Source organism: Phalacrocorax carbo, chromosome 4, assembly GCF_963921805.1.
Source record: "Phalacrocorax carbo chromosome 4, bPhaCar2.1, whole genome shotgun sequence".
NCBI classification, from domain to species: domain Eukaryota; kingdom Metazoa; phylum Chordata; class Aves; order Suliformes; family Phalacrocoracidae; genus Phalacrocorax; species Phalacrocorax carbo.
In genome coordinates, this window is record NC_087516.1 from 15,135,221 (window position 1) to 15,160,790 (window position 25,570).

At 38.5% G+C, this 25,570-nt stretch overlaps 1 protein-coding gene across 3 annotated transcripts in view; it reads right to left on the bottom strand.

Moving 5' to 3' along the window:
- The window catches only part of SLC2A9 (solute carrier family 2 member 9), a 114,564-nt gene that overhangs the window by 44,614 nt on the left and 44,380 nt on the right, over nt 1-25,570 (bottom strand). For all 3 annotated transcript variants that reach the window (XM_064449137.1, XM_064449139.1, XM_064449138.1), the window contains exons 7-9: nt 19,285-19,472; nt 13,377-13,487; nt 1,637-1,738 (exon numbers count right to left, since the gene is read on the bottom strand). In XM_064449137.1, the coding sequence (XP_064305207.1) occupies nt 1,637-1,738; nt 13,377-13,487; nt 19,285-19,472 (401 nt within the window). The remainder of the gene's footprint in view (nt 1-1,636; nt 1,739-13,376; nt 13,488-19,284; nt 19,473-25,570) is intronic.

The window sequence follows — 25,570 nt, forward strand, 5'->3', positions numbered from 1 at the left end:
TAAAAAATGACAGATAATAGACTTCCACAATTCCTTCTCTATTTCAGAATGTAGTCTAGGATTACTTTAGAAAAATCACAGTATTTCTGTAGAAATTTATTAGATGATTTGTATTAAAGGCGTTGGCTCTGTGGAATCCCTGTAGCGAAGCACCGGACAAGCTCTTGCACAACAGAAGTCACAACTCAAAGTTTACAACTTCTTGTGCTAAAGTTCAAGCCATCCTGGAAAAGAGATTTTCTTTCCATTGAACAGATTTGGCACCTCCATCCTCCTCAGGTATTTCAGCCATGTTTAACAAGAACAACTATGATGGCCCATAGAGCTTCAGAAGTTCCCCAGTAAAAGGCTGGGCTAAAGTCTAGACATGACAGACTGCCTTTCAGTAGAACAGCTATATCTGAACCTTAGCAAAACACATGAAAGCCACAGTCCAGGGATTTTAGCCTGAACTCAGATCCAAGCTCTCTAAAGGCACTGAGAGAGAGAAGCTGCAAAACCAGAGTAGATACAAATTCCCTTGAAATCAAGCCTAAATGTACCCCAGGTCCTTTGTTCAAACCAATACCTAATCTATCATACTTTCAGATTGAGACACTTCTGAAAGGAACTAAACTAGAAGGCACTCAAACTTCAGAGATTTACAACAGCTGAAGGTCTTCATGGATCAGACTGGGTTTTAAAAGATTTGGGAGATAATTTTTTACTGTTTACTTGCAATAACATCTCTCTTCTGGAGAGCTGTCTTATAGTTGTCATGACAAGAACGTGAAGTGAAGCTTTATTGTGCTGTACGTACAGGTAGGTCAAATAAAACTTCGCAATGGTGTGGCATACACCTGCTAGTCAAACTGACTTTCTTCAACCAAGAAACAAGATTTGAAAGTCATATTCATGGCAAGACACAGGAATCAACAACAACAGAAAAACAACTTGATGAAAGACCGCCCAAACCCATGCCATTGCAGACTGCCACCTTTACTTCTCAAAAGCCCTTAGGAACAGAAAGAAACTATATCGTTATGAAAATGGAAGCTAAACAAGGAGAAATTATTTAGATTGGTTCAATAATCCTCCTCTGATCATTTGAAATAGCTGGGAAACTGACTGCTAATAACATCTGAGAACTTAAGTGCAGATGTTCTGCAAAGGCTAAGTCTTTATATTTTCAATAAAAATATCAGAAATGTAACTTGAAAGAAACAGCAACATGGAAATTTTTCACTACTGGAAAAAAAAAAACAAACATCCAGGCCTAAGAATGACATATAAAGTATGAAAGAAATCTCAAAAAGACTGCATTACAAACAAAGATAAAAACATGGAATATGGGTAAACTATTTACCCAGCTTTTGGTAAAATTGTCTTCATAATAGTTCATGATATGCATGAATCTCTGAATTAAGGAGACTGAATGTGACAAAGCCCCTATGGCTTTTTAATGCAAAAGCTTCTATGGCTAACCATAGTACATTGAAACTAACAGATTCACAAAGAAACAAGAGAGACCTTCAAATCGTTCTGTCAAATTGATTAAAAGGACTGGCTTATGTAGGAATGCCAAGGCAAACAGGTATTGAGCACCTGATGTTTAGGCAAAAGAGAGAGTAAAAATATCTAGTGACTGTAGTCTTACCTGTAAAGTAAGAGAAACAGTAAGTACTGCGAAGAAGACAACCATCAACCCAAAGCCCCCGATGAGAAGAGGCCTCCGTCCAAGCCGTTCAATAACTAAGCCCTGGAAAACAAAAAGTGGCATTTGACTTTCTTGATAAAGCACTGAAAAACTCAGACCATGTAATATGTTCTCCTAGTAAATATGAACACCAAAAATAAATCCATGAGAGTTGATTTTGTATTACTTCTCAGCTATGATGTGTTCGTAATTGTGTTCACAATTATGTTTACATAATTCAGTCTCTTTGAAAAAACTAGTCAGCAGAGCATCCTTATTAAAAATCACTTTAAAAAATGGGAAACCATTAAAACCAGTACTTGTTAATAGTTTTATGCCTGGATTTCCTCCTACAGAACAAATACGACCATATTGATAAGGAAAATGTGCAACTGGTAAATTCAACTTCAATACAGTTAGTGTGGTAGATTTCAGTTACTACTATGTTAAAATTCTTCCATAATAATTTAATAGTAAAACAAGGACTGTACATTAGCTATATAAAAATAATTAATATGATAAAAACTACACAAAGTTTGATTTTTTTTCTCATTTATTGTTTATCTTTTTAGGGGAGAAATAACTCTGCATTGGTTGAACTGCTTACAGATTTACACCAAATGCCTATAATAATGTGCTCCATAATAACTTAATTCTGAAATGTCAAAAAGTTCAAATCCTTTGACTATTTCTTAATTTCAACATCTCTCTGAATTTAAGCTTAAAAGGCTTAAAATTTAAGCTTAAAAACATTTTAGCATAGATTAAATAATTTTTAATTACTCTAACATTTATTTTTAATTTCTTTTTCGTCCAAACACAGAGAAGACAGTCATGATCTAGGATAGTTAATGTAATTGGAATAGTCAGATAGAACAAATTCACCCATCAGAAAACTGCTCAGACAAGGGAATGTAACACTGATGCTTGTGCACTCATGCACATTTTGAAATTATTTTTAAGACCTGAAGATAAATCAACTTCATTAAAAGCAATCACAGAATCTGAATACTTATCTGCTAGAGCACAACACAATGAACAGATTCTTGAAAAGCTGTAACATGGAATTGTCTTTTCTTTGCTAGTCTGACTCATTAAAATAGGCTTATATATTTTTAGGTCATAACATCTAACGTACTATTCCTGTTTGTTAACTACTGTAATTGCTAATTAGAGTTGGCTTTCTTATGAAAAGGATAAAACAATTTCATGGAGCCTGAAACGTATCACTTCAAATAACCTGAAGTCAGAATCACACAACTGTTTGCCATGTTGTTATTTACTGGATTCTGAAATCCCCCTTTCACACCTCCCTTGAGCAAAAGATAAAATGAGCAACTAAAATGAAATCTGGAGCAATACCCTTAATTCTGGGAGATGATGCACACCATTCCACTGTAAGCATCTAGAAGAATAGTGTTAGCAAAGTACAAAGTCACCCAGGAAAGAAACACTTTGTGTGGCAAGTGCTTCTCCCACAGCATCAGGTTCACCACCAGATTTTAGGATGGGCTTCAAAACATAGAATCATAGTGTAACCAGGGTGATAAAGTTAACCAAACATGGATACTGCTCTATCATCCAACTGAACATTAAGTCTGGGGACAATCAGTGTATTCTTTAATCATTAATGCAATAGATAATGTGTTTCTGTAAGAACCCCTCTCCTTTCAGACTCAAAGCCTAATTTTTAGATCCCAAAACCCTCACTTCTAGTGCTTCGGGTCCAAACCTCTGTTTTAAGGATTACATTAAAGCCTCACTTTTAGGTAGTAATGATTCAGGGTATAAATGGTTGGGAGTTACAAATACAATCTAGGGTAGCTCAGCTAAGGCTGGGACCTGGAGCCAAAATTTAGCCAAGATAAGGAGGTAGCCGAAACAAGAACAGCCTGCACGACGACAAAACCTTGTTGCTTTAGGAAGTCAAAGAGGCCTCAAGATTCGAAGTACCTAAACAAAGTCACGATGACATTTGGCCTTAAGAAAAGCAGACATACAGAGCCGTAAAGATAAGGAACTGCAGAGCAGACACTAAACCAGAACAGACCACCCCTCAAGGGCAGTACATACGTTATTTACTGAGTTTGCGCGAACACGAGGGTTAACTAGCAGACACAGGGAGGAAGAGTATGTCCTTCATCCAGAGACCCCTTCCGACCCCCCAGAGACACCAATAGGCATGCGCAAATAACGTCTGAATATGTATATCTTTTATCAGAAAGCTAATGAATATGTATATGAAGCATGTACTTAACTGGCACAGAGAGATCTGATGGTATGCACGTTATGAGCAGCGATCCCCCGTGCATCCAGCGCCGCAAATAAAGAATGCCTGCCTTTTAACACTACATTGGTGTTACAAGGTTCATTCCTGATTTCGGTGACAATAGAATCATTAAAGTTGGAAAGACCTCTAGGATCATCAAGTCCAACATGCTGACCACGCACCCTGCTAAGCTGGACCTCTGCACTGGAGACGTGCACAACACAGAAAGCAGCTCTGGGGCAAGCTTTAGCATTCTTTATTTCTTTAAATGAGGAAATACACTCATTTTGACAGTTTCCACAGCTTCCATAATAGAATTTATCTCAGAGCCATGTTTAAAATAGACCAGCACTGATGCTATTCACATTTCATGTCGTGCTCATGGGGTCCAAATGTTCCAAAACTACAAGTGCTGCACCATCAAAACCTCTACAAGATGCCAAGTATTTTCCACTATGATTAATGAATCCATCTTGCAAACACATGTGGGTACACATACACTTAACCAAGACGTTTTTTTACAGCTATGAGGGACGAAATGTTATCTGATAGGCCCTAAAGAAGACAGAGAGTTCTGCAATAGATGCTGCACATGTAATTTGGCATACCAGGGAATTTCCCTTAATTTTTTCAATTCTGGATTGGTGGTTGTGATTAAACAATCTTGGTGTTACACCAGCTAGTGGGTTTTGTATTAAAGGAGGGTAAGAGATGAATATTTCTTTTAGAGGGAAAAAGTTTCATAGATGGCTCTCATACAGAGCAAAACATGCGAAAAAAAGAGCAAGATGGTTTCTGGTTGTAAAGCTCAAAGAAAAGCAAACCCTAGTTAGTAAGGGGGACAGTTTGCACTAACTCCTCCAAAAAGATGCGTGCATGCACTTGTGCCTACATGCACTGAGAACGGACATATTTGGGCAAATCTAGGTGGGTTGGTGAGGAACTCTCAAGTCCTAACTGAGAGCAGCCAAGCAGAGATACAGTTACAGCAGACCTGTGGGCTCCATATCCTTTTTACAGAAAAAAATAACAGTTTCTAATATATTTAAATTATTTTTATAATAAAAATAATATTTAAAATAAATAATTGTAATAATTTCTTCCTGAGACAATTCAGGAAGAAATAAAGCAAATCCATGTGCAGTCATTCTTTTCCCTGAGCTGACTGATGCCAGGTTTCTCAAGCATTCATCATTACTATACAGTAGCAATTAGGAACTTGAATGGTTCAGCTTCTGAGCACTCCCTGCAGTTTCTGCCCCAAAGAATTTACAGTTACAATTCTTGTGACATTTCTTGTGGTTTATTGAAGGGACCAACTTTGTTCACTGGAAAAAAAAAAAAAGCAGCAATTTTGTCCTTATTCACAGGGATGCTATCATGTACCAAAATTGCTGTGAATCGTATAATAATTTCCAAAGCTGATATGAAGTTAAGTACACTGACAACACTAATGAATCTAAGAAATACAGGTTTAGAGGGCTTCTCAATTAGATGTGATTAACTTGCACAGTAAGGGAGAAAGAAATGCCTACTTTCATTGTAAAGCTAAGGACACCTCTAATTTGTTCAAATGCATGACCTACCTCTTGTGTCACCAGTTCCAACCCAACAAAACACATTTGCTTATGGCACAGATCAAATGAGGCACACCAGTCTCTGCTGAAATGGGATACTACACAGAATCAAGCTCACGAAAAGCCAAGTGCAACAATCAAAACCACGCTCCCCACCTGGTTATAAATGACAAAGCTGTGGCCTCAGGAAAAGCAGCATGTGTGTTTAGAAACACATGGGTCTGTGGCTTTGCTGGTCAGGAGGCAAAGCAGACACATCCCAGGGCCCACTGGCAGAACAAAGTTGTTCAACTGGGACAATCCACAACAGAAAAGCCTCTCAGGAGCCACCATCCTCCATCGAGGCCAAAAAGGTTTTTTGAATCGTTTAAGTGCACACACACTTCAACAGCCATTCCGTCGAGCTGTTTAGGTCTACAGTATTTCTAACTAAAATTTTATTTATTTTTGAGGATTTCTTAAGAAAGCCCATGACAATACATCAGTACCTCAATTTTCTCTGCTGAATTGTTTGTTCCCCATTTCTTAATAAAGAAAAGAGCTCTGATAAACTCTGAAGTTTCAGCAAATACTTGAAAAGAAAGGTCTAACATGTCTTCTGTAACAGCAAGTTACCCTGATGAAAAAAAATGCTGGTTTTCAGGTTATAAACAGACAGTAACTTCATTTTTAGTTATGATTATACAGATACAAAACTTGTTAACTTGCAAAACCCACTAAGATGCTTATGACTCATAAGAAGCGGAAGATGATTCACCAGTTTTCAAGTATTTATAGTTCTGAATGCTCCACTGCTATGCACTGGTAACTGTTATCTATTGAAGACCTATAACAAGTCAAAATATACTATAAGGGGGTAAATGAAATAACAAGAAATTCAGTATATGCTGAAGTACACTCAAAAAAGAATCTTACAACTGTTTTCTGTGATAGCACACTGAGTTAGTTGCCAAATTGTGTAGGCTGATACTTGTTTATGTGTGATCACAAACATGCATTTGTAGAAGCCTATACCCAGTCATGGTAATTAACACAGCTGAAATTACTGAAAATGTGTAAAAAACCCCAAAATTCTCTCAACACAAATGTTTGGTGTTAATAAGGCAACTGATATGCAAACTAATTTAACAGTTCACACAACTTACTTTTGTCTGGCGGGAAACACTTGAGAATAAAGTTAAAAAAGCAAATGTCAATCTTTTCACTTGAGTCAGCTGCAGATACCAAGGCTGACGTAATAAAAGCAGAGCACATTAAAAAAGATCAGACAAGCTTCTCTGGATAAAATGAATGCGTGAGTGAGTCCTACAGCCCACATGGGAGGTCACTGAATACTATTCCCTACTTATTTCCTAGCCTTAAATTATACTAAGAAAACCCTATTAGATTTTCTTGATGTCTCAGCTCTGTAAAGAAGTTTGATCTATATGTTAATGTCAAGAGTAGCCACACTTTTTTCTCATGTATTTTGGATGCAGGTCTGAGTAAGTCTGTACGTCTAGATTCAGACTTCATGTGACAAGCTAACTCTGTGTTATTTCCATTTTAAACAGCAGGATTAAAATGGATAATCACATTTATATCACTGTCAGGTCTATTTATGGCACAATGTGTAGCATCTTGCATCCAGGGAAAGGAGAGGAACAGGAGACAGGGTTACATTTTTTAATTTGTATTTTCATATATATCCATTTATCTATTGTTTGAATTACACAGCTGTAAAACAAAGAAACAGGTTATTTTATTGAAGTATGTAAATTGGAATTTAGAGGCCTAGCACCAAGTTTGACCACGTAAGCACAAGCCGTAAATAAATCTGTGCCTACCCTGGCTCTCACAACAGTTTGCCTGTATCTGTGTTAATGTCATGATAGGATAAGATCCTACACATCTTCTATAGTTATCCGGCTAGGGATTACTGTCAGCAATGGGTGGAATTGATTGCTCAGTCTGAACTATTTTGCAGTAAGACATCCTTAATCAGCTCCACTTGGCAGTGAAATTTTCCATTCACAAAAGAGGGTCTCCATACTCAATGCCTGCCAGACCAGCACGACCAAGACATAGCCCATGCAGGGATTTGCTCTAGCCAGCTGCTTTCACCTCAGCAGTCCCTGGGAACAGCCCTTAAGGTAGCACAGAAAACCCCCATTACCTTATTCCTATTATGTCCCTCCAGTAAACTATAGACATTTTTAAAGCAAAGCTCCTTCTGTTGATGATTTACTTGTTAAAAAACACTAAGTTTTGGCTTGTGTCAGGTTCATGTTGCAAAAGCTAGACTAGATCTTGACCTTGATCTACAACAAATTAACACGGCTGGTGCTTTATTTTGTAATGATGGTATTTGAATGCCCTGATGCAGATCAGCTTGAATAGATTGGGAAAAAAATCTACTCAACCCCCATTTTTTTTAAATGCTCAAAAGCAGGAGCTACTTTAAAGTCTTTTAAACTTTCCATTTCTGAATATATCCCGCAGAAGGATTTGTACTTCATAAATGCAGTCTCTAACCCACTATATCCTGCATCTTAGGAGAGGTGTTGTAAGGTAGACTTTCATAAGGAGACTTTTTGTCCCAGAAGGCACTACGTGGCTACTTCAACACATGTAATCTTTGTCTATCCAAGAGCCCAAGTGTAATAAAATGATTAAGAAGGAATAATGTCTATCTAAAATGATCCCATTGACCACTTGTGGATTAAGGTAGCATGCATTAACCCAGTCAAACGCTGCAGTTCACCCTTCAGTGAAAATGTGCCCACATGCACTCTGACTGTCAGCAAATACCATGCTCCAGGAAGCTGCTTGGTCAGTATCTCTTTTTTGTACTGCTGATTATTTCTGATTACATTTTGCCCAATAGAGTGACATAAATCTGAGTATTTTTCCAATCACAAATTTGCTCCATAAAGATTGTGCGCATTTACATTTGAGTTCTGAAATGAGAATGGATTTGTGACTAGGGAGTAATTAGTGACTCCCTGCATCTAGAAGAGTTCATTATTTTATATTCCAAATGAATCACCAAGTATTTTTTTGGATTTCACTTATTGTACAGTTAGCAGTGCTTTCACAGGACTGAGCAAAGCATATGTAAATAATCTAAAAATTCATGCAATTGAAATTTTATATCGGCCAAACAAATTAGTGTGGTAGGCAATTTTGGAAGCCAACTGTTTGCTCATTTAGGCAACTATTTATGGCTGCTTAAAATTATAGATGATGAGCTGCATAAATATTTCTCTTGGAGAAAATTAACGATCTTCAGTGCCAGGTAACTACTTCTCCCAAAAATATGCAGTAGTATACTGACTAAAGACTATTTTTTCACCACACAATTTATTAGTTAAAATGAGGCTTTCATAATGATGATTAATGAAAATTCCAGAAATCTTGTGAGTGGATGACAATGTCTGAGAGCACTGGATCTGGGCAGACAGAGCACCTGTCTTCTGTTACACAGGGAGAAGGAAGTCAGGGTCTGGCTTTCAACCCCTGCAAAACACTAGGATGAATTATTAACCGATCAAACAGTTTGACAGCAGCCAGAGGAGAGTAAGGTGGTAAGAATAGTCAAAACAGATTTGCTCAGTGCAGCCTGGTGTGACCTCTTTCACGGTTGGGGAGGAAGCTGAGTTGATAGAAAGAAAATTAAAAACATCATAGATTTTGACTTCAGTAAGCCTTTTGACACAGTTCCGCATGACATTTTGTATTTGCGCATATGATTTTTTCCTTCCCAAAGTGCAGTACTGGATATCTTTCCTTGCTGAATTTCATCTTACCAATTTCAGCCCACATGTCTGATTTCTTATGATCTTGCACAGTTGCAAATACTTTTGAGTTTCTCCTTTTGGAGAAAGGTGGCTTCCTTGACTTTTGTGTAATACTGCAAAGGATTTCCTATATTCTTCTGTAGTCTACTACCAAATTATATTTTAACTCATTCCAGGCTTTACACAGCTTGTCTCTGTCACAGGCTTTGGAAAGAACATTAGTAACACCTTGATGCATCACCTTATGGGAAATACTTAAGGCACAATCTTCTCAATATAGTCACAGCTACTGTCTTTCTGTGAACGTTATATAAAGACCAAATCTGGTACCACAGATGGCAAAACTGGACGCAGGATGCTTTATTTGAATAACATTCCCTTTTGTTCTATGCTGGGTTCATGGAAGGGGGGGAGGAATCTTTTCACACATTCACTTCTGTCTCCATTTCTATTCAGCCTGTTGCCTTGTCAAAGAAAGGCACTGGCAAATTGTTCTTTCTGTCCACTAAGAGTAAGACAACAACTAAATTAAATTAACTTCTGTCATGGTTTAAGCCCAGCTGGCAACTAGGCCCCACACAGCTGCTTACTCACTCCTGCATGGTGGGATGAGGGAGAGAATCAGAAGGGTAAAAGTGAGAAAACTCTTGGGTTGAGATAAAGACAGTTTAATGGGTAAAAGTAATAAAGGTAAAGAGTAATAAAGGAAAAAGCTGCGTACGCAAGCAAAGCAAAACAAGGAATTCATTCACTGTTTCCCATCAGCTGGCAGGTGTTCAGCCATCTCCAGGATGGAGGAGGCTATACCCCAGGAAAGCAGGGCTCCATCATGCGTAACGGTTACTTGGGAAGACAAACGCCATCACTCCAAACGTCCCCCGCTTCCTTCTTCTTCCCCCAGCTCTATGTGCTGACGTGACACCATATGGTGTGGAATATCCCTTCGGTCAGTTGGGGTCAGCTCTCCTGGCTGTGCCCCCTCCCAGCTCCCTGCGCACCGCCAGCCTGCTCGCTGGTGGGGCGGGAAGCAGAAAAGGCCTTGGCATTGTGTAAGCACTGCCTGGCAGTAACTGAAACACTGTTTTCAGCACAAATCCAAAACATAGACCCACACTAGCTACTATGAAGAAACTTAACCCTATCCCAGCTGAAACCAGCACAACCTCAATTACTAAAAATTACAAAAAAAGACACAGTAACCAATCTTACTAAGGAATAAGTTTGTGGCGTTCCCTTACTGTAGAATTTAAAGAACAGACTTCTAATAAACACATATTTGCCAGGGTATTATTTAGATGTATTCTATCCTGCTTCAAAGCACGGCATCATGTTAGGTAACTTACTGCTGTGACACCTCTATGAGTAGGAAGTCTATTCAGTATTTCATTCCAGAGGATACCAAACTTCAGAAGCAAACTGAAATTAATGGGAGCTCTCATTAAAAAGTAGCTTGTCTAGCCAGTCATCTAAACTGAATCTGTGTTCAGCACAACGGGTGGAGAAGTCTACAGTTAACCAAAAAAACATCCAGGAAGTTCATATCGTCCCTCCAGGGAGAAGCCAGGGCACCAAGTCCATCATGCTACAACACAGGTATTTCATGAAGTAAACTAGGAACTGATGGTGTAAGCAGGAGTCACAGCCAAATTACAGAAATTACAGGAAGATTATGATGCATGTGTTTCGTTTTTCAATACCTTGTTTATGTGGCTTTTGCTTGAGAGGAAGAGGAATGGAGCTGTAGGCAAAGCATGCTACTAGCAGGCATATCAAGTGACCTGAGGCAACACAGAGCTATAAAAAGGATGGGATGTTGTTTGCCTTTCCTCAAGGACTACATCAATGTTATTACTATTATGCTGCTGTTCCCAGGAGACACGTTAAAGGCAGACTTTCAAATTTTTCAACAGTTTGAATGATATTTTATCTCACTTAATGGGGGTCATCATTGGATGAACCCCAAGTATTCTTACTGAGGCAGTCTTGTGACCACCTAACATATGCATAATGGTCAGAGGTGGTACATGATTTGACTGTGGAGTGCTCCAAAAGCTATTTCATTTACAAGAAAAAAACTTCCACTTCTATTACTGATAGGAGTATCTATTGAAATCCTGGAATTTATTGTCAGTAAAATCACGTTTCTGCTAAAAAGCACAATATATTAAAAAATACCAGGAAAATTAAGTTCTCCCCTCGTTCTCTCTTGCTTCTTCCTTTCTTCCCTCTGAGTAGTACATAAGACATATGCACCTGACTTAATACTTAATGCTGTCAAATACATTAAAAAAAAAAAAAAGGCAAAAAGAGCAGCTGAGAGGTTGGGATTGGGAAGAAATCCCTCATCCTTAGTTCTAGGCATGAAAAAAAATTAGAGGAATTTACTTTTCAAAATGAGAAGCTGCAAAACCTTCAATTTAAAAAAAGAAATTCATGTTGTTGTTCCTCTAAACAGCAACAATGAAACATTTATGAAGATTACTGAAATAGAATTAAGGCTACAAAGCAGCATATCTTTTGAACTGAAACAGCACACTTGAAGGGAGTGGAGATATCAATACATCAGCATTTCCAGAGGCACAGCAAGCAGCTTAAACAGAAAAAGTATTAAACACACTCCTCTTGGGCATAAAAAAAAGTTACCACACATACCAGGAACCAAAGCAGACACATCCACCTCATTATATATGAACAGTGTGCTCTGAATAAGCACCATAAACTGATAGCACAGAAGGAACTGAAAAGATGACAGACCCTATTTGTAGAATGGCTTTATGGAATCATCTGCATGTAATTTTCATCTGTTTCCACAAAAGAGAGGTATACTCTTCACTTAAATCACTAGTAGAATTATCATTATTATTTTTAAATATATCTTAAACTTAGAAGCATTTCTGCAGTATCACAAAGAAGAAGTTGTAAGAGGTAGGGATTTCCATACTTCTTTATTTCCACCTAATAAAAAGAATATCCCTTTAATCAAAAAAAAAAAAAAAGATGGTTTACCCAAAAATAGATTTGTGGAAATTCACAAAGATCAGAAGAAGATCTTTGTAACCTTTGAGAGTCCTTATGTCCTAGAGTATAAGAAAATATACTTGATAGCTGGATTTAGTTTAACATTTTATAGGTCATAAGCAGTTGCTCTGCCACTGGAAAGGATGTTTTTGCCAAAACCATTCTTCTGACATTTTAAAACACTTGTGTGGTGTGTCCAGTATCGTGCAAATACAGTTGGTAAAGCATATATGAAGATAAGGAAAAAATCTAACAAAGAAAGAGTATTTGCTTTTTTGCAACTTTTCATTCCAAAGACCTCTCTCCATTGTTTCTTATTTATTGCAGTGCAAACAGAAATGTATTTCCTTTAGCAATTAATTGTATATTCACCTACTGAAACTTTCAGGTTTAGTTTGCTCATTTAGTGTATATTTTTTCCTAGTCAACTCTTCCATTTTGAAATCGGAAAGAAAACAATCTGCACGGATAATTTTTTCTCTTAACATCTTCCTCTGCATTCAGTGCATAGCAAAGGTACATGACCTACTCAGGAGCTCACATGTTACGAAGGGATGCCTGCTTGCCCTCAGTGAGTGAGACAGCAGAATTTAACAACGCATGGGACAACCTTGTTCTAGCAGCTGCCTTGCTTTTCCAGTAAGCTGGGTTACAAACATTTCCTCCCGTCTTTTTAAATGGCTTCCCAGCAGGTACACAAGAAGGCTCTGAGATGTGAATAAACTGCTATCGGGTAAAGTCATTCTACCAGGTGAAATCATTTAAAAGTTATCACTTCATATACTTCAGGCCTTGCTGTTCCTGCCTTCTTCCTCTTCACTCATACAAAGCACCTCAGGATATATCAACTTTTTACACTCCTTTTATGCAACTAAAACAAGAGAACATCCTCTTAAATAAAAAAAAACAAAGCTACAAAACTGGGTTTAGGATTGCTTTATCAACCATTACACTTAATCCTCAATATACTATTCTGTTTATATTTTAACCTGTATAAGGGAATAAAATTAGTAATATAAATATCAAGCATGTTAATGGATTTTTATAACCATACTTACAGAAAAAACAGCAGCCACAGTCTCAACAGCACCAGTACTTAGAGTAACATAGGGGATTGTTTCATGATTGATCCCAGCTTCACTAAATATGCTGTTTGTATAGTACCAGATCTGTAACAGAGAGAAGAAAATGAGTTATTAATCATTATGGCTTGAACTACAATATATAGCTATTCATTTCAAGCATCTGTTCCACCAGAGACCAGACTTGTTAAAACACTGAGTACTCCCAGACGACCAAGGGCTGGGCAGGACAACAAATGAAGGGAAGGTAAAAATTTCAGGTGCATTAGTCACAACCCTGCTGTACTTCTGCTTGCAGACCCAACCAGAATTACAAGCAGCTTTAACTCAATTTAGCTTAATTCACTTAGGAGTAAATGAAAGAAACTCACTTTAAGCTTGAACAAGAGGACACAAATAGGTTTTATGTGGCTGAGCCACACTGCTTAAAAAGCAGGTTGGGGTGGCTTTATGGAATATTTCAACGGCACGTAACAGCAAGGGAGAGAACAGGAGAGAGATGCTGAGAGGTGCTGCAGAGACTGCTCTGTTTTAGACAGAGGGTGTGAGATTTATCTCACTTTAACCTCACTGCAGTGTGGACATCTGCAGCTGAGCCATTGCCCTAATCTCTCTTTATTATCAATAGAAAGAAAAGATACTTTTAGAGTGAGAGTTGCTTGGTGGAAAGTAAACAGCTGTTTTTCAGATTAAATGAATCATAGGCTAGAAGGAGCTGCCAGTAATGGACAGAAACACAGGGAGCATGGGGTTACCAGCTTAAACAGACTTTTGCGTTTGATCAATAAAGCCACATCCAGTGGTGACAATATCCAGAGGGAGAATATATAGCAGTAATACTTTAAAATAACAAGTCTGTTAAGTATCAAAGCCCCATTCATATCACAAATAAAGTCTGAAAATCATATAGTATTCATGTTAGACTCAAGGTGACAACAAAGAACTAGCCAAAGATTTTGTCTGCCAAAAGAATGCAACAAGGACAGGCTGCCTTGGAGAGAGAAAAGATAATGGAGTTACTAGAGAAGATGAAAAACAATTGAAACAACTGATTATCAGAAGAAAATAAAGTTTAAATCACAGCTGATTACGCAAGACAACAAAAGTGAAAGACAGAGATAATAATGGCACTAAACATAAAAGTACCAGTGGTATTTTTTCTCTTATGCTACCCATGTGACAAGCCCTAACAGGGCAAGCGCTGCTAATGAAAATGCTTGTCTGATGAATGGAAGTCTTTTGATCTCATGAAGAACAGTGTTGCATGCCAGCACATTATGCACATGCTACATCTGTTCATCAAGCCACTAACTCAAGAGCTTTGGAAAAAAAACCAACAAACAAGTAATTCTAAATTCCCAACTAGCCCTTCACCAAAGCTGTTTGTCCCAGACCAAAGAAGAAAATCCCACTCATCTTACATAAAACAAAAATAAAATAAAATACCAAGAACTAATAAGTCACCTATATCACCTTGCGGATAAAGAGAAACTGACTGAAGACTTTTATGCCTACTGCTGGCACATCAGCTCTCACCAGAATAGATGCAGTGACAATAAATGATAACAGCAAACTTCTGTGGATGAAGTAATTTGCCTTCATGTAGCGTGCACTGGTGTTAACTATGCATTGCATTGGCCTCGCTGATATAGAGCACTGATTGAAGCAAAACCAAGGATCAGCTCCCACTTCCCTCTGACATTTTTATGCCTATTGATAAATTTTTTGGGACCCAGTACTCTGACAACCTATTCACGTCCCATACCCCTACCCAGCATATAAGCTAAAAAGCACAAAAACACAATAAAAGTAATCTTTTCCTCCATACAACAAGTTACAAGATTGAAAAATTCATGCAGTGGAAGTTAGAAACCATGTAATCTAGGCATTTCATTCTTGGTATCAGCTTTGCGTAGCAGGTAAAGCTTCTAAAAATGATGGCGATATTGCAGGTATGCAGACCTTGAAAGAGAAGAAAGAGGCCAAAGAGTCACTTAACCAGACAACTCCTGAATGCGGTTTGTCAAAATGCAACAACTAGAACATAAGATGTTTCACAAGTGGTTTTACAGAAGAGCATGACTGACCATTGATGGTAAGAGTGGTAGTAAAACAGCTAGATTTAAAAACTGGCAGAGCAAAGACAGGATGAGGCTGACTGATTATTAGTCTCTGTAGCAGCACAAAAATAAATCAGGGTAAAAATTAACAAGACATACACATTTCAAAACAATTGCAGTGAATGTTTTTCAGCCTGTGTATTGTTAAACAGGGAAATACATTGCTCTAGGATATTACTGAGACAAACTCAGTAGGCTAACAACGACTACTCTCTACTTCCACTTAAGTTATTTTTCTAACATAGTTTTTGTTAGGTAATGATTTCATTAGCTAACAAAATTAGCTAATGATTGGCTAAAAGTTTTGGAATGAAAGAGCTGTGAAATATGGGGCAGAAGGCCCAAAAACCCCAAATCAACTGCTATCAAGTCCAAATCAACACAGGGAAATCTGATTTCCTATGTCCATCGTGGGTTGCTGTTGCTTCACAGACTGAAGTAAAACGGCCACTTTGATCAGTTAAACAGCAATTTTTGTGAGTTTGGAGGTAACATTTTAGCATTCTTGTCTGCAGATTACAGTTAGCTGCATGGAAGTTTGTTTCTTTGCTTATCATAAGGTTATACTCCTATAAGCTCTTAGCTTAAAGTGGCATGTATCATACGTTATCAGTGGTGCTCCTAAACTTTCTCACACCATTGACCCCTCTAGCACTGACCCACTTTTCCAGTCCTTTTATTTCTCATTCAGCTCCCTACATATATTTCTTCCTAATAAATCAAACTCTTCAACAGGAAAAGCAAGCAACAAAAAAAGATGGGCAACAACACAGGCATATACACTGTGTTGCGCACTGCCTACTCATCCCTTCCTACAAGACCTGATGCCAGGTCTTCCCTGTAGCAAATGTGAAGGGCATGCTATGGTAGACTTTTTTGCATACTGAAAGCATGCATTGCTAGATGGAACCCCATCCCCAGCATGATTTCTTGCCATTTGAAATACAGCCCTCTACCTTAATGCCAGACCCCACAGAAGTGTAGGGATCCCACTTTGGGAATGACTCTCTTAAAGCAATATGCAGCACAGTGTATTTCTTGATATGAAATAGGATCAAGTTCACCAATGAGAACTTTACTGTATTTTTTGGTCTTCTTTAGAACTGTGATACAATAATGGAAGATAAATAAATTTATTATGGATAATATATATCATGGATAAATTTTATCAGATGAAGAGAGACTAATACAGATTAATTTATTTATGTCAATTTAGGTCAGACTGTCTGGTGTTTCGTTATCATTTAATATATTAATATGATCAAGGCTTCACGATGATTTCTGTTCCAAGTGGAAACCAACAAATGTACTGCTTTTAAGTAAAACAAATTTTTACTGTAAAGCAAAAGCCTTAGAAGGAAGCAAGTGTTCTCAGATACCAGCACGATGATTACAGAAGTCTGCCAGTTGGTAATTTCCCCGGAGAGTGACCTGAGACTCTTGCCTGAAAGAAGTCCAACTTTCCCATATGCCCTGCCCAGATGGTAGCTGTGGAAAAGACCAGACGGGCTAACAAGGCACTACAGATAAAGCAAACGATGGGAGTTACGAGTTAGAAAGAAGTGTTTGCGGCCAGTTAAACCTTGCTGACACCGACTCATACCCAGCAGGTTAGCTCAGACGCAGGCAGGCAAACCAAGACCCAGGTTCAGCAGTATCTGTCACACCTCTACCTGCCCTCTAATCTCCGAGCTTCAGGTGACTTGAGCAAGATCAGCCAGGAAAACCATGCAGAAGACACAAGGAATCGAAACTTTATCTCTTAATCATGCGTTATCATTTGAAAGAATCACAGAATCATGGAATGGTTGGAATCGGAAGGGACCACTGGAGATCATCTAAATTTGCTTGATTTTCCCTACATGGACTATTTTAAAAAATCAATTTCAGAATGCAAATTTGGTATGAATGGTTTTTTTCATGTTTAGTGGATTATATGGGAGGAGAAACAAAGAAATAATAATTTTTAAAAGGGTAAGGCTTAAAACAGCTGCCCAATACACAGGTTTCCTGACAAGAATAGTTTTTCCTGAAGGCATATTTTCATGAAGTGGCACCTAATGACACTTGAAAACAACTCTGGTGTTCATTTTGGACTGGACATGTGTCACTATCTGCCCATATCCCCACTCAAGTTATGAAACTGCAGCTTTTTTCTGCCACAGAATACCGGACAATTTCTGTCATCTATTAAATAACCTCAAAGCCACAAAATTCTTCCCTTTTCCCTGAAAATTTAGCTGTGGGTTTTTTTTTAGGCAATGTGCTTCATTATTTTATCAGTCTGTTTCTTACTTTAAGTGGCATCTTATTTCACTTATGCACTGACAAATCTTAGAAACAGTGGATGACAAGACAATTCCATTTCTTTTCTTAAAAAAGCATCCACAGTGAGGAACAAAATAGCCTGTCATTAGCACTGAAATCCTGCAACTAGAAGAGAACACCACCTATACAAACATTTTTATAGTTTGCTCCACAGTATGAAAAATCTTCTAACTCCCTCCTAGTATTTCATTACAACCCTTCAGATACCAGAGTTCTAACTGCATTAATCTTTCAAATGGTCATGGACAAATTACTTTGTATTAGGAGTTTTAAAGCTATAGAGATACCTGAGATAAGTCTGAACTAGTTGTCTTAGGCATCAGAAACATTTACACTTATTATTCACTGATCAGCCCTGGGGGGAAAAACTAGCTGAAGTATGCACTAATGCACAAAGCCACCTCCTTTCAGCAGCCCTTCATATATATAAGCAATTAACACCTTTGAACTATGACGAAAATGCCTTTTGCTTTGAGGCGCTTCAGGATAACGTTCATGTTGTGCAACGTAAAGCACCTAACCCAGAGGTTGCAAGCTGCAGCAAGGGAAGCTCTAGCTGGATATAGAGAAAATGCTTTTCATCATGTAAGCGGTGAAGATACCTGCCACAGGTTGCCCATGGAGGTTGTGGACTCTTCAACCTTGGAGATATTTAAAATTCAACTGCACAAATCCCTCAGCAGCCTGAGTCAACCCTGAAGTCAGTCCTGCTTTGGGCAGGGGGTTGGACCAGATGACCTCCAAAGATCCCTTCCAATCTAAATTGTCCTGTGACCCTCTCCTAGCTGATGCAATAGGCTCAGACAGATGGAAAAGGAGACTTTGAAATCCATTAGCCTCACATACATTAACGGTCAACAGAACTTCTCGCTATTGACTGTTTTGTATCTTTTTCCCTCTTTTGCTCCACTTTCCAAGAAAGGCATATTGAAGCAAAGATTATTCTTCAAATTGTATGAAACAACAACAAAAATCAAACACCCAGAGCAACCTCTTAAAATCACTTACAGGAACTTTCGCTGACTTATATAAGTACAAAACTGAATTAATCCAAGCAGAAATGTCTACTGAAAAGACCAAGTTTACTTAACATGAACAAACATGGGGCATATCAGACCAGACCTTAACTGCCCAGAAACAGAAAAATCTGAGTATCAGAAACTGCACACTCTTTCTTTGCTTATCTGTGCTACCTTTTCATGTATTCCTCCAAAGTTAACATAACATGGCTTCCCTCCCTTTTTTTGTTTAAAACCCCAAATGATACAGCTCTCCATGGACCTTCCCACATGCTGGTGTAACAAAATTACTACTAGTAAGAAACGGCCAAAAATAGAAAGTCATAGAGGTTGCTGAATGGTATAGCACAAACCTTGTATTGCAGAGAAAGAAAGGAGCATCCCAGGAGATGCCATGGCCTGAAGAAGGACACTTACAGCATTTAGCCCACAGAGCTGGTAGCAGCCCATGGTGACGATCACGGTAATGACCTGCCATCGCACAGCACGGGTTCTCAGGAGCTGAAGTATCGACACTAACTTGGTGTTTCTTTGGACTCGAGACTCTGCCAAAACTTCTTCTACTTCATGGGACACGTCGTCTTTCCCAAGGAAGGTCTGAAATGCTACAAAGAGAGGACATGTACTTTAGGCCAGGCACTTGGCACTATGTGCATTTGTAACAGACTTGTTTCACAGAAATGGAAATGTGTGATACAAACAGGAGACACACGTGGGCTACAACTTAATGATCCTTCTGCCAACAGTACCATTCTGCTCTGGCTATGATCTGGCTCATCCCTGCAATTGGTCTCAGAAACTGCAACACGAATATAAATTATTTGGCACCCTACCAGATCTCTCTTTATATTATTTCATATATGATATAGCCTACGGTCCAGTACAGAGTCAAAAACCTGTGTAATCTGAAAAAAGGGTTTAACAGCAAAGCAGTTCTGAACATTGAGATGGCTACTTTTGCAGCTTAACAATATAGCAGACACCATTGCTGGAGATAGCCTGGATAGAGAAGTAATCACATGTAAAAACATATGTAAGTCTGATAAACCAAGAAAAGGCAGACATTTGAAAGGCATAGCTATTATTCTTCATAAAACCACTTGTTTTTACAAGCACATGGATAAGAATTCACTTTGTCAAGATGACTAAAATGAGAAAGAATTGCACAGAGCTGTTAAAGACTTTCTATTTGTCAACGCTGGAGGCATGGGAGTGAATTTACCTGGCAAATATAAGCAAACAGACAACCTTGTCTCCCCAGAAAACCATATCATTTAGTATTATATTATTGCGAAATGATGACTTACTGAGTTATTCTTCCACTGTGAATAACAACAGCTTTCCACCTTGCACCTCCTCCAGGAGGGACTACAAACAGATACCTCCTAATGGAGGTGGTGTATCTCCACCAACCTTGTTTTACAGATACTGTATACGCTGATAATACTTTCTACACAATCTTATGAACATACCCCAGGGGCTGGCTTTTTAAGAGATGTTTAAAATGCTCATCATCTTGGAATGACTGCAGAGAAACAATTACATTACACATACCCAAGCAACAAGGCTTTGCAACCCAGTAGGACGCTAACTCTAAAAACAACCCTTTACACAGCACATCACTTAAAACTGTTATTTTTATTAAGTGAACAAGTTTAATCCTCCTAAGAGCCAAATCCATTTTTCTCCTATCCACAGCTTTGCATAAAACTGCCTATAAACAAATGACCTGCTAAAAGAAATGACATGCTAAACACTTGTTAAAATGAGTGTGATGTATATAAAGGCTATGATAAGAAATGTAAAATTAGAACAACGTGTGCCTATGGTATGTCACAATCAATGTCTCACTCTTAAATTACACTTTCTTCAGTATTATTAGAGCACTGATAAAGAAAAATTCAGATAAAGATGAAAACAACCAGACATACATCTCCATACTCTTCTTCGAAAAGATTCTGTCAGATTTTTAAGCATCTGGTTTATCAGTGTGAATTAGGTCAGTGCACAATTTTGCTTATTTTTCCTGTCCTTAAAATCCTTGGCATTCCTGTAGGGCACACAAGTCAAAAACATAGGTGCAGTCAAGTAAAAAGAAAGCAATCTGTCTTTTCTGCACAAGGGAACTTGCTGTATTTCTAGGGGGACCAGGAAGTAAAAAAAATGCAATTACCAAAATTACTGAGTACAAGGCAAGAAAAATATAGACACCTACTTTCTTTTTCTTCCCTCTCTGGTATTAGGACCAGAGAAGTAAAAGCTACGAGGAAATTTTGATGGATACTTAAAATTACCAACAAGTCACGAAATGCCAGAAAATGCTATGCTATATATGCATAGTTTTTAGTAGACAACACCTAGTCTTCTTGAAAAAACCTATCTTCCTGCTACTCAACACATCTTTAGTCTTCTTCCATTAATATTTTTTCAGTACAGTAAGAATCACAATTTTATACATAATTAATGTCAAAATAAATACTGCATTAGCAGGGAGATGGGAAAACTCAAAGGTCTTTCGATGTGTGCTGTTCAATTCTATTCACTTTTCATTTTAAACCCCTGCATTTTTGGCACTGAGAAGCACAGCAGCCATTCCTCTCCCCAATGCAATGACTCATTTCTCTCCATGACTGGCTGGTTCTCTGTAGAGGGAAGTCTTTATTTTCATGTCACGCTTAAAACCATCTAAGGAGTTACAGTTCTAGCAGCTTTTAGGCCTTTTCCACATTTCTTTTTAATTCGCTTGGATCAGAAGGTCCTAGATACTCGTCTTTCAAAAGCTGGTACGCTGCCTTTATAAATAGCAAAAGAAGTGGATGGTTCCAGTCAAGGAAAAAGGAAACCCTTCCATTTACACCACCAGCTTTTAATCATCTCAACTAAGTGAAGGTGAAACATTTGAAAGTGGTTCAAAAGTCTGAAAAAAAACATCAGGCGAGTACCGTCTTTAAAACCAATCAGGCCTTTAAATTAACTGAAGATGGGCACTCAAAACTCAACATAGGGAATTACTAATTATTCTTCTACTGTAGTACTTCCACAATTGTGCAAAGAAAACAGATGTTATCATAAAGACTGAATTAGCATGCAAACTTTGAGAAGATGTTTAAAAGGATCAAACTGCTTTTGTGTGGTTTATAGAATAGCGTCAGCCCAGCCAAAAGGAGGCTGAAAGAGAAAGAAGGTGTCACAGGTAGTCGTTCAGGCGATAGGGCTTATGCCTTTAAAAACTGAAAAAAATAGAAAGTTACATGAGTATTTTTGTCATCTGCTTCCCATGGACACGTTCACTTTCACTTCACTGATGATTAAGTATCTTAAACCCAGTGTCTTAAACAAAAAACTTTGTCTAAGCTCTGCTTAAACAGCATCTTCTTTGGCCGCTGTGGGAGACAGAATACTGGGCTGCATGGCTGTAGTCAGGCATCTCCTATTAATGCTGGCTGCTGTTCTGACTGGCAGTATACATACCGGGTGCCTCACTATTTGCCTGAACACTTGCAAAAAGTTCACCCAACTTCAATGCTTTTGAATTGGAAATGTAGTAATTTCCCTGTAGTAACTTCATGTCAACACAAAAATATTTGGCAAAATGAAAAACAATTATTTTCATATACCACTAACTTTATTAGAGAACTGAATAGCCAGAAGAATAATTTAGATGTACCTTACTAGAAGAGATTTAAATAGCTATTTAAATCTAGCAAAATATTACTTAACTACCAGCATGTAGCATAGCAAAGTTTAAGAATAAATCTCAAATTTGCTATTCCAATGCAGTAAATGTAACTACAAGCAAAAGACTTTAGGCTTTTCCCAGATGTTACCTCCTTCTCCTTTTAAGTAATGGAACACACAGATCTGCTGTGAGTTATTATCCATCTTGGGATTACATCTTTACCTGTTCTTATGTCTGGTTTCACAGACCATCAATACATAATAGGCCTGTTCAAGTTGACTTGAAACTAGCCACAAGATGTATGGGTAAAAAAAATATCCACACGCCACCCTAAAATAGCACAAGAATTGGTGAACCGAGTTGTATCAAAGGTCCGGTGAACCAAGCACCCTTTGTAAAGGACAGGAATTTTAAGAAAAGCTTAAAACCAAACCAGATCCACCACAATCACTCCAGCTTTTGGCAGTCAGCAACCATCTGAGATGGAGTCTCTACCATAAACTATAAGTGTAGTAGTCATGGCTGTCTCTTCCCTTCCAATCAGCATGGCTTATAATGCTTAGAGACATACAAAAAGCACAGGTAAGCAAAAATAAATCATATATGTCCTTGCTCTCAGTCATAAGAACTTAATTTACATCACTGGATTTGCAGCAATTTGTTCCTGCTGTAACTTTGGTTTTAATACCTTTCCTGTCCATGTGGGCCCCAGGAGGGGCTTTGTAAAAAATTAGCTAACTTTTTAAAATCAGGAATGGCCTCGTTCTTTTATCACATCAAAAGGTATCAACTCTAATCCATCTTTCTAAGAATTCAAATCTACACTTCTCATTATACCTGGTGTAATGCTTCTTTCATAGCCATGGGAGCGTTAATGTGTGACTGAACACACTAGATAAACAGATTTTGTGTGTCACCAACAGATGTTACTGTGACATTATATTGAAGTTATTTGACCCTTAAAACATAACAATATTCTTGTTCTCTGGCAAGCAGGGATGCCAGCTGAACCTCAGTATTGATTTATATGACATGCTGCTGTAGCTGCATTGAAAATTCAGGCTTCCTCCTCGTAACAGTATTCTTCAAGAGACACATCAAGTCTTCAACTGAGTGTGTTTATAACCAATGTAGTTAGTCAGAAAACTGTTCTGGTTTATCACACTACTACTACTACTACTGCTGCTTTTATTTGTATTGCATCATGGTCAGAGTCACAGTTCAGGGGTCCACTTGGTGCACAACTAATAGAAAACTAATGTCAAATTATTGTCTTACCGTCCTAGAACTTGATGGTAAACTGCCTAAGCAGGTTTTTCTTTTTCTTCCTGCTTCTATCCCTGATACTCTTCACTCCTACCGCTCTCTAGCAACTGAATAACAATACCTTTCCAAAGTTGTTCTCCTCAATCACTTGAACACCCATTCCTCCTCCACTATCTGGTGAGCATTATAAAGAAGGATCACACCAGTTAAATGCCAGGCATTTTTGTCCCTTCTTTTCTTACCAAGAAAGAAGAATGTCAGTTATGGGACCTGGGAGGGGAGCTGGGATGGCTCTTCCCTCTCCGCATTACCAGACTTCTAGCTTTCACACAAAGCAGGTTTATGGATTGTGTTGTTGGTTGAGCCCATCATTCTCCCCACCCAACGTATAAATCCGTTCTCCCACATTCAGCAACGAGACAGGAATATGGGAGATAGGTCAGCTCCTGTGGGTCTCAGGGAGTCAGATACAGGATGGTGACCTCCAGGAGGACAAGCACAGCTCGGCTGTTGCCATTGCTTTTGGCAGCAGATAAATGCAAGTCAGCCACAGTGTCTGAACAGCTGATCAGCCAGACATCAGCCCAGCCACCCACAGCGTGCACCATTTGCAAATGCTAGAGAGGGGAAAGCAGGGAACCAGGTAGATCCCTGTTAGTGGAGCTTAGGAGACATCACTCATCTGAGGCCTCGCTGCTCCTGTGCTCAAAGAGTGGCTTCTCTTGTGGTGGTGTGGTTTACGTTTGCACATGATGGCCGCCTCCTCTAACCTCACCCCTTCTCTTTTTTATCACTTATACAGCACATTTTGGTCCCTCTTTCTCTTTCAGTCTCCTATTTGCCACTTAAAGGCATCCTGCTCTTTTACACGACTGCCAAAAAAGAGAATGAAGCTGCTTGTATGTCAGTAGTTATAGCCTCATTATCTCCTGAGGACAGAAGAAAAGGAGGGGATGAAAGCAGGAACAGAACTTTGTGGAAACTCAATGACCTATGTTACCCCACCAGATTTTTATTGCTCTAAAACAATTAGGAAGATTAATGTTGTCATCTCCATTTTAGAAGCTTTGACATACACATACATTTTAGAGTATTTTATAAAGACTAATGCAGCCATTTGCCTTAAATACAGCAGGCCTTTTGGAAATAACAGTTTCATATTTCTCCAACAAGATATAATCCACAATGAAATGTATATTTCCATGAATAGCCCTGATCTGTTAGGGGAAAGAAAAAGGATTTAGTCAGAAGAAAGACTTGCATATTTATGATATTAATATGCAGATTTAACCTAAGAGGCAAATAATTCAAAACCATTACTGTAGCCTGCTAAAATGGAGAATACCGCATAGTCATTATAATATGGCTTACAAGCAGTAGGTTTTTTAATAACCCACAAACTCCTCTGATCTCCCTAATACTCAGGTTTTCCCTCCCCCATTTATTCAGATAATACTAACATCCAGATGATTTTTCTTGATCATTGATTCACAGTTATTCACCCTCCTATTTCATTAATTCCCTCCACTCGCTTTCACTATTCCACCGCACTACTCCAAATACCTGAGACTTGGCTCGTGGCTAATCTGGATTTCTCCAAGTGCCCCGGGGTGGCGAGGAGGGCTCCAAACCTCCCTGCTGGGCTAATACCACAGGTCTCCTCTGCCCGGTCCTTGCGTGAATCAACCCAACTCCTTCTCCGCCTACCCCCATGCTGAACAGAGATCCCAAGATACTCTCACTTGTAAAATCTACATT